This window comes from Atta colombica, unplaced genomic scaffold (genome assembly GCF_001594045.1).
Source record: "Atta colombica isolate Treedump-2 unplaced genomic scaffold, Acol1.0 scaffold229, whole genome shotgun sequence".
In the NCBI taxonomy this organism is placed as follows: domain Eukaryota; kingdom Metazoa; phylum Arthropoda; class Insecta; order Hymenoptera; family Formicidae; genus Atta; species Atta colombica.
The window spans coordinates 545,481-556,547 of NW_017259326.1; the positions used below are offsets into that span (position 1 = coordinate 545,481).

Here is an 11,067-nt window from a genome sequence, read left to right on the forward strand (position 1 = left end):
TGTATCTTTAATAAACGTAGTATAATAGTTACGATAGGAATGAGAGACTCAATAGAAAAAAATCGAGAAATTACGAGATATCAGTGCGATAACTAACTTCGGATGCCTTTAACAGCTACGTCTCAGCGCTCGCCAAACGCGACTAATATCCCATTTCATCTGGAGATACCGCGAAGGGCGGATTTTAATGCGTCTCACATATCAAAATGATAAAGCGCGTTATCATAACGTTCGATCAGGATTTTCCTGATAATACGTGACAGAGACCTAAAATTTGTATTGGGTACCCCCAAGTTCATTTCATTCGGCCGGTGTACTTGCCGCCCACCTGTCAAACTCGATTCCTGAGTCGGGACTGAGTCCCAGATCAATGGGACTCAGAAAACTGGGCGCTGGACAATTGCAGGGCCCATTGGGCCGACATGCCCCGATGCACCTTTGATCGTTATTCTTGTTTTCTCCCCCTCGGTCCCTCAATTCTTGCTCGAAACTGTGTAATTGCTCCATAAAGTGAAAATTCGGTGCAACATTCGATTTTCTACTACGTACTAGGTTGAAAGCATCATTCAGACTGAGACTGCACTTGTGCATAAGATAAGCCACGGTGATCGTGACAGACCGAGAAACTCCGGCCAAACAATGTACCAGTACTCCCTTATCTGAATTTCGTGCCTCCTCTGAAAAATACGCAACAAATAGCGATTTTAATTTTACAATTGTGCAATCATCATCTCACTTATTATTACGCCGATTTTTAATATTTATATGTATTTCAAGAATTTTTTTAATTACACGAAATTATGAAATATGCAAGACATAAAATTATTTTACAATGATTTTTCAAAGTATGAAAGTCGAATTTTACAATTAGTTGATATTAGAAAAATTGAAAAATATACTTTAATATTAATATCGTTAAAACATTGAGATATAAAATCGTTAAGAGTTTTATTATCTAAGATATACAAGTAGAAGATATTAATTAATTATGTTTTTTTACATTATGTTTTTAAGTACATTATTATTTTTCGATATATTCAATGTTCGTTAATTAGAAAAGTGTATATAAAAATATTACAGAAAACAGTGCATGTCATGACCAATTCGTTTAAATGGAATTAACAAAGAGAAGTCGGATCCTCAACACTGCAATATGTCGGAATAATCAAAAATGCCAAACCGGCTCAATAGCAATGTCAAACCTCGTCATTCAGACGTAAATATAGCTCTCGGCTTAACCGGACATCCGTTGTTTAATTGTCTAGCGCGGCTTACCCGCCACGTGGGAAAGTTTCTATTTAGGCGAACCTATTTATAAGAATGCCCCTTTCAGAAGCTGCGCTGGGACCTTCTTAAACAGGAAATCCTGTTTAAGAAGCGGTCCGAACAAGATTTTGACATGAAAAAAGCTCCGATGCAATAAATAAATCTCACCTACTTCTCACGTATGTATGTTAAAATAATATGAAATGTAAATTGTAAATTAAATACTTTATATTAAGAAAATCTCTTGTTAACATATGGCACACAAAATATTTTATTTAAATTGTAGATATTATATATCGATCACTGATATAGATAATTAGTATAATTTTTACAGTATAGAGTAGACGTGTGAATGACGAAATGTTCATTGAAAATAAAGTAAAAGTATGAGATATCAATCAATAACTGATAATTTTTTTATCGTAACGAAAAAATGCTTCGTTTTTTGTGTATGTTTCATGAGTTTTTGAAAAAATACATTATTTACTGAATTACAATGTTTACAAAGAGCAATTTTTAAAATAGTATAAATCAAAGTTTTTAAATCCTAAAATTAACTACAATAAAAAAATACTTTTATCTCTTGCTTGAATTTAATTTTCAATAAAAATATGCTTCGTATATCTCGTCACTCACCTATAAACTGAATCGCCTGTGGGAAGAAACTAGCCAAGTTCTGACTCCAGTGATCGCTTATCGGTATCTGCATGTACTTTATTGAACCGCCGCTTTCAAATACATTTGGCAAATCCGGTGTCACATTGAGTATGTACTGTATCCTGTGCCGCGCTAAAGCCTCGCGATCTTCACTATTGGCCGCGTTACCGAGATACAAATGAGGTAAAATTTCCACCGGAAAGTCTTTATCTTCTTCTGGACCTGGAATGCAGAAAACGAGATTCCTATTATTATTACATCACGTTTTCTACTATTATTTTCTCTATTATTACATTACAGCATTACATTATTTATGTATTACATTGTTGTTCATTAATGTAAATTGCTGTTGCATGTTTCTTTTTAAATGTATAGTGAAAATATTATATACACTTGGAATATCTGCTCACCAATTGAATCACATGTGCTGTCACTGTCTGAGTCTGAGTAAGATCTGGTTGGTGGAGTGGATATCCGAAGGGATCTAAGGCCCATTAATTCACCATCGTTATTGTCCTGACCTGGATCACATTCATTAGTGGCTTGACTACCTTCGCACCACTCTGGATATTTATCTTTAAATGCTTCAAAACCACCTATAAAAATATAAGTATAATGTGATAATATAACTATTTAAGAGTAAATTAAAATCTATTTAATTAAATCTATTAATTAAATAATTAAAAAATGAAATTTTATTCTATATGATTAGAAAAAGTATCAATATTTCTAAATTAAAAATAAATTTTGCCAAAATTTTGCAATAAACTCATCATTAACTAATTGTAAGTTAAAAACTAAATTTTGCATATATGATAATACTCAGAAAAAATTAATAATCACACAAACATAATCATATCCCTTCAATTTATACATTTTCTTAAAATACTTGTTAGGTTCTAAAACAAAACTTGAAACAAATAAGTAATATTCTATTTTGCATTCAATGTATATATTAATACATTTGCAATCAGTAAATTTCTCATGTCAAACAAAACATTGAATGAGTGAACAGTTTTATCTAAAGCCAGATAAAAGCTGACTATAGAATTAAGTGTCTGGTTCTACTGGAATGCCTCCCACATAAATCAATATTTCATTCACAACCAGTCTCTATGCTTTGACTGTTACATCTGTGAAAGCCTTTCTGTACTACAATTACTAATACTGCTTGTGCATATATATGTGACAATAAAATGATATGAATACAGAGTTATAATTAGCAACTATTGTATGATGTTTAATAATTAAATTTAAAAATTGTTAAAATAATATAATAATATATAATATTAGTTACATAAAAGTTTCTGAAATATTGTCACAAATAATAATTTATGTCATACTTTTTATTATATCATACTTTTTACAAGTGTCCAATTCACATTTACACACAATATATCATTTTAGAAAAAGACAATGGAAGTATTCTAGTTTTAAATATAAAATTAATGCTTAATGCATTAAAAATACATTAAGCAAACTTTGTGATCTTAATGGAATTAGTAGATTAGTATGAAATAAAGATTGTTTCTAGTTTGAAATATAAAAACTTGCATCATGTGTTAGAATATCATATGTTTAAAATATCAAACTTTGTGTGATCTTAATGAAAATGGAATTACAGTAGCTTAGAATATAAGATAAAGATTGATCTCTCACCGATTAAAGAGGCAACGTTTCCTCCACTGCTTTTAAGTCTCCGGGTCAAAACTTGTAATGTTTCACCCTGATGACCTCCAGAATCTGTAGTGTCACCGATTAATACAAATGTCCCTCTTCTGTTTTCATCTCCACACAGAAACATCTCCACTCTGTTTCTCAGATCTAAGCACCGTATTGTAGACAAGAGGTCCACTTTACCAGCAGCCAATCTTCGCAACATGATACTGGGTATAGTCAGAGGTACCGAACCTCTTATATGAGCATCAGAAAAGTCCGAGTGTGCTCTACAGTCCAGAATAAGAAGTTTGTTGGGACCATCCTGTGATCTCAATTCCCCAAACAACCATTCTGGACCCAAAAGATCCTCTTCCATTGCACTATCAGGCATCTTGAGTCTTTACACTTTTTAGCACACTCTTATATTTTATCGCATTTATATGTCTTCTAAACAAACGGCGCTGATTTGTCCCGCAAAACAGCTTCTAAACGTAAATATTTCCTTCAGATGATCAGTCACTGAGCTTCCGCTACAAAGATATTCTTGAGCTTCTACAGCATCGAAGTGCCGTCATTATTGGACACGATACCTTCGGCAAACAGTAAACAACAAAACTGTCAAAACGTTATTAATTAAGACGATAATTACAATGATTCTTGCTTGGTCGTCACTGGTCGTCACTTAAAAAAATTTGCATGTATATTGACTAACGCGAATAACCGTCGATTCCTGGGTTACCCGTCGGAGCCCAGCGAGTCGTCAGCCCTGTCGCGCGTTCTCCACAATGAAAGCGAATGAACGAAGCGTGTGTCCGTAGTGAATGCGTGCACGCGCGTTTCTACGAGCGTCTCTCCTGCGACTAATAATTACTGGATATGGATATATACGAAATGGCACTTGGAGTTGAGTGACGGAGCACACGTTCCCCGGACGCGTCATCCGAGAGAACGATCGCGCGACGTTCACCCGTCGACGGCGCGATCCGACGGGTTCTCACGCGTTGCCATCATTTCCTGCGATACTACGCCGCGCTGCGTATGTTACTCCGCCTTCACCTCTTGCTTCCCCACCGCTGTTGCCGCCACCACCACCATCACCACCACCACCACCACCACCACTACCGCAGCCGCCACTGTAACCGCCACCGTCGTCTTCGTCGTCTTCGTCGTCTCCGTCGTCGCTGCCACCGCCAGCTTGTCTCGGTTATCGATCTCCTCGTGAATCAAGACGACGCGTCCAATTAACGGCACGACTGTGGAATGTTTACACTCGCCGTGCGGGAGATGCATGTCCGACCGTACGCGACCGACACGCTCACTCTATCTCGCGCTCACCGACCCTCCATGAGCTCGCCCCCATCGTCCTCTTGGCGCGCGCGAGCAGCGATCGTTCCATCCTTGTCGCGCACTTCACTCCCACCGTCGTACTTCGTCCCGCCGCGCTCATTCGCCCCCACCTTCAGAGCGTAGGTTCGCCGCCGCGCACACGCTGGACCGCGTACGCGACAACTCTACCGCGTTTCCGTATCCGTCCGATCGGATTGGATCAGCACGGTCTTCTCGACGGTGTCGACGTTTCCTCTCTTTTTTTTTCACTCCTTCACTCCTTACGAAAATTCGAGGTAAGAAATTCCTCAATCCGTCGGCGAATTCCCTCGGCCAAGAAGATGCGGAGCTTCTCGACGACTCAAAGTATGTCACGAAACTTTCTTCTCGCTTTCCTCTCCCCGTGTTCTACCCTCGTCCTTCACTCTCGTTCTGAAATTCTTTTCTATTGTTTTTCACAATTCTACCTTGGTCTTATCGCGCTCACTTGCTGCAGGCCACACCTTACCGCGACCGTCCGTTCGTCGAAGAATGGAGTAACGGGCGCTCGGTACGTCGCGCGCAGGGGCGAGACGCGACCGCCGTGCAATGTGATTCGCTGGCGGTCACGTGAGCCCGCGCGATCAGCCAATCGCCGCGCGGACTGACGTCAGTTCATTGACAAAAGATGTTTCCATTAACTAGGCGTGGGTAGAGGTAGAGGTTGGGTCGGGGGTCGGTGCTGACTGAGCCGTCGTTGAAGCGGTGGAGTGGCTTCGGCGGCGGAATGGGCCACCGCACGTTACACGCGCGTGCTTTCTCACGCGTGCGTAGGCGCGTAAGAGGGGGAGGGAGAGAGAGAGAGAGAGAGAGAAAAGACCCGACACACGCACACTGCCGTGCACGTGCTGTGTTGTTCGCCAACAGGGCCGAACACAGACGGTTCCGTACCACCCCCACATTTGTTAGGCTACTTCCCTCTCTATCTCCTGTCTCTCTCACGATCAAATCAATATCGCCACTTTCCTCCTGTTATCTATTTACCGTGTATATATGTATATATACGTACATATGGCTATGTAATGAACTCTTCCGTCACACTCGTTGCCGAACATGTCCGTTGCTTCTCGCGATTGCAACATTCAATTGTGATATATTCGAAGCACGATGTTACTTGAGAGATTCACAGTGAGGCAGGGATAGAAATTTGTAAACAGTATAATTCTTATCACGGCACTTGTCTTCAATTGATAAGTCTACGTATGACGTATTATGTGGTGATGTAATGATATATCGATATATTCGCTGTAATATGCCCAAATCTGGGCAGTGTACGTAATACTAGGCGCACTAACGATTTCCCAGATATATGACAAAACAATGATCTCTCCGTCTCGCGGAATCAATCCGAGCTTCGTGGAAGAATAATACACTTATAATAGTCTATGCATCAATATTGAATACAAACGATGTTAAAGAGAAGTCAGGATTACATTGCAATAATTATCGTAGCTATTATAAAACGACTAATATGGATAGAAGAATGAAAGTATGTAGAAAAAAAAGAGAAAGATTTTTGTTTAGATTAGAAATGAATTTTCCAAATAATTCCATTGTGCTTTTGTTCCTTGAAAACTGAAATAAACAAGGATGTTAATTTATGTACATTATTTACATGCATAAGAAAAAGTAAAGAATGGAATATCAAAATGAATCATAAATACGTTTTTTAAATTTCGTGAACGTTAGATGCTTCGTCATTGAAACAATGTACATAGATAAACTTGAAATAATTCATGATATCAGATTAAATTCTCTATTTTATGTAAGAAAAATGAAAGACTTTTTAAACATCTCTTGAAACAAAAATGCTTGAAATTTTTAAATACAGTCGTTATTTGATGCTATTGTATTATTTTCATTATTTCGATAACGGAGTATTTTCAATCTAATCTTCATAGAAATGTTTGTTTTTCTTTTTTATCAAGAAACACATTTCAATAATTTTAGAATAGACTTATGATTCACTCTATAGCTGTGTAAAAGATTTAAAAGTAATAAGGTACAAAAAAATTATTAATATTAATAATATTTACAATATTGATTAATCCTAGAAAACTTGAAACATAAACAACCTATTAATCTAGGTTGCAACGTACTGAATTATTAATTGAAATGTATTACAAGTACAATGTAGTACCAGGAGTCTATTGATTTACCAGAATGACATAAATTATCAATGAGGCAAAAAAATAACTAGGTTTAATTTCAAGTTTTATTCTCCATATACAAAAAGTTTAGGAATATGGAATATTGATTTAAAGCAAACAGTAAAACTATTCATTTTTTATACCAGAAATTATACCAGAATGAGAATATGAATGTTTATAATTGTCGATTCAAAAATGTATATAATAGTCTTTCAATCTATAGTCAATTTTAGATAAGCTTAGACAAATTCTTGAGGCATAATTATACAATAGCAAGACGTTGAAAATTAAACGTTGAAGATTTATAGAATTTCCACAGATAGATAGATCCAATTAAATGTCTGATAGAGGAAAAATCAATTTGAATTTAATAAGATTTTGCCAAACCCGCCCACGTTGTCGTGGGCACTCCATATACAGTTACATACGCGACGTCAAGTTGCGGTTGTAAAGAGTTTGAAGCGAAAGACGCGCACAGAAGGATGGCAAAACGTGCCATCGAGTAATACGGCCTTGGCCCTTGCCGTTTACATTACACGAAGCTCGTCCTCGGCCTCGCCCCGTTCATCGCGCTCGGCTCGGCTCAGCTCGGCTTAACTCGGCTCGCTGGTTTGTTCTCTTTCACCCTGGCAGGAGGGGACGACAGCCTATCAGACGACTGTGCCAGGCGTAGGTCGGCATTCCATTCATTTGGGCGGCTGTCGTTGAAGATTTTCGCGTTCGATCACACGGCCGCCGCGCCGCCACACAGCTTTATCGCGCGCTTTAAGCGCGCGCGCTCTATCTCGAGAGGGTGAAGGACGGGTTGAGGGTAGGAAATGGGACAGAGAGGGTTAATGCAGAACACGATATGGTAAAGAGGGAGAGGGAAAGGGCTGCAAGCGTCTGTGACCTTCCGCGGGAAGGTATCTGGACGCGTGCCGACGAATTGGATTCGATCCGCGTGGGTGCTATGGGTAAGGTGAGCACCCGACCATCCTTCCACGCGCGCGCACCTCTCTCGCTCGCCCTACGCTCAATAATGCTCCGATGGTTCTGAAGGCTTTAACATTAAAGCAGAAGAAGGAAGTTGCGTCGGCTGCTTGTAGAGAAAGCTCGAATCCGTCGATTTGTTTGATATCGATTTCCGGCCTGATCGACTCGCCGAGGTTGATTCATCTCCACTTTGCGTGGAGAGAATTACAGGCGATAGAATAGAAATAAGAATCATGTACGATTTTCATTTCTTTTAAAGGAAAAGAAAAAGCAGAAAAATCTGCACTGTAACAGTAATCTATATATGTAGATTATTTTTCTGTCATTATATCAATTCGCGATTAAACATAACGAATCTAATCAAGATGCCCTGCGATATGTGGCTCAGTTTGAAGATTAATTTCAGGATTTTCAGATAAAAATCCTGGTTTTTCCAAATTGATTAATTTTTGTTAATTTACGCAATATTATATGTTTTGTATTCAAGTTAGGATTCTGTATGACATATAAATTAAAACAAATTTAGAGCAATATTATTGCTCCAAATACATTAAATAAATATTCAATACAAACGATAATTTCTCTGCTTTATTCTGTTTTATAATAGTAGTAGTACATTAAATTCAAGTTTCTTATTAGTAACTTGTCTTTATTGCATCTTTAAGGGAGTTGTGTTTATACTCTCAAACATAACTTTCCTTTTTATTAACGCGTAATTATCTTATAAAATTATTAATTTATTAATTCTTCATTAAATTATTAATCTGATTTTTCATGTCCGCTGTTGCTTTTAAAGCTTGATCAAAAATCACTTTTTTCTTTTAAAACTTTATCTCATTTCTTTGATTTTTCAATATTATTCTTTCTTAATCTTCTTTTTCTTTTGTTTCTTTATATCAGATATGTGCATTGTAAACAAAATGAATTGTAGGTATTCTTCTTCATATACAATCTCAAAGTTACTTGTATCTTTTTTATTTGTAATAATCCCATTATAACAGCATGAAGAATGAAACAAAATTCCAAGTCAGTTCTAAAATTTCAGGGATTTTCAAAGATACATTAAATTCCAGGATAATTCCGGGATTCACGGACATTCGAGGATCGCTGAATTAAAACGCACTGCTAATTTACAAAATGAGGTGTCAAGAAAAAAAGAGAGCTAAAGATATAATGATTAGATACCTCATTTTTCTATCTTTAATACACATAATGAAAACTTTGCAATTTTTTAAAAAGTATATTAAGAGTGGAAAGAGCGATCTTGCTGAAGTATCTAAAAACTTATATTTCTTCTATACACGAAAAGAATCGTTTGCTGAAATTCTAAAACTTTAGCCAAATACAAATCTGAAAATAGTTTTGTTTGGACCATCACAATAATTATGTAAGACGTTCAAATTGATTGTTGTAGAATGTTGAAATTTTTTGCAGCACATTGTAAGTAATGCTAAAGCATTCTACATAATTAATTTGACAGTCATTAATTTGACAAAATTATTTTAATATCTGTACCTATTTTAATATCTGTAGCTATTTTTTAAATAAATTTTCAGATACTTCAGCAAAATTATTTGTGTACAGAAAAGAGAGAAAAACATGACATGCATTTACTTCACTTTTCAATTTTAATCTCGCAGAACTATTTTCCAGAAATTCTATATGACATATAACGAACGCTCTTCAAAATTCCTCTATCAGGCACTACACAAACGAATTCATATCTAGACATAAATCTAGCTAGGTGGAAATGTCAAATATCAGGAAACATGAATGTTATACAAACTGTATCTAGGTATATAAACTGCTTGTGCATCTAATAATGCTCTCTCGTAACGTTTCAAGCGTTTTGATGCATCACAATGAAATGTGTGGGAGCAACGTAAGAATCCTAGATGGAAATAACAGTGCAACATGGCTAATTATGAGACACGTAGACGATCATTGTTCTTCGTTCGCTGCTCTATCTCCTTCTATTTCCTACGTCAGCTATTGCGAAATTTGCAATTAAAAATTAACGGAAGAGATCGGACGTGGGCGAATCACCTCTATTGGTAAGCGGCGAAAGGTCTTGCACGTTGAATTAGTAACGAATCTCATAGGAGAGTAGTAATGTAAAATTCATGACAGATCGTTCGAATGCCTCTAAAGATGATTCCAGAAAATTATGTTATTTTATTATGCAATATTATTTATATATTCCATATTATGGATATGTAACTATTCTGTCCAGTACATTCTAAGAATGCGGAGGAGTCGCCGACAGGAGTGGGATGACAAAATTCAGCTTTGTGACGAATTGTTTTTACATTAATATTTTCCATTAAAACGACCGAACTTGGAATTTTATTAACTATTGCACGTCACAGGAAACACCTACACGCATTATCCCTGCAATATAAGTCAGAAAAGTACTACTTCAACGGTAGTATTTTTAGCGTATTTTCAGCATTGATTTTTTTTGTAATCGAGCATAAAGGAATATCGCAGAGAAGGGTTATTCAAAAAGACATTATAATGGAATAAGAACAAACATCATAAAAAGTGTACGATAAAAAATACAGCTACTTTATCTTTCTCCATCCCTGTGGATCAATAAAAATACTTAATACATAATTATAATAGCTACACTGAGAAAAAATTGTTCATTTATCTAAATTTAGTTGTCTTTATATCTTTCGTTAAAGAATATATGTATTTAAGTCAAATATAATGTGTTACATTCTTCATCAAAAGAAACAAAGACGAACTAAATTAATTTAGTCAAATGAACAATTTTTTTTTCCAGTGTAAATAATCCATATTATCCCATAGAGATATTTTTTATCATGAAGAATTCGAGATTACACAAAAAACGAGATATTTCTTTTAATAATTACGATCTCGTACGTTTGTGACATAATTAATACACAATTGTAATATCTAGATATTCTCGTATTCTAACTCGATATTCTCGTATGGAGATATTTTCTATCATAGAAAGTTTAGAGTTTGA

The 11,067-nt window shown here is 36.3% G+C and overlaps 1 protein-coding gene across 1 annotated transcript; it reads right to left on the bottom strand.

The window, feature by feature from the left end:
* On the bottom strand, positions 1-4,006 carry LOC108688361 (dual specificity protein phosphatase Mpk3). The gene is made up of 4 exons (XM_018194597.1): positions 3,583-4,006; positions 2,334-2,519; positions 1,903-2,145; positions 1-677 (listed from the first exon to the last, which is right to left on the bottom strand). The coding sequence occupies exons 1-4, from the start codon at positions 3,971-3,973 to the stop codon at positions 301-303; spliced, it is 1,197 nt and encodes a 398-aa protein (XP_018050086.1). The 5' UTR covers positions 3,974-4,006; the 3' UTR covers positions 1-300.
* Between the last annotated feature and the right edge of the window lie 7,061 nt (positions 4,007-11,067).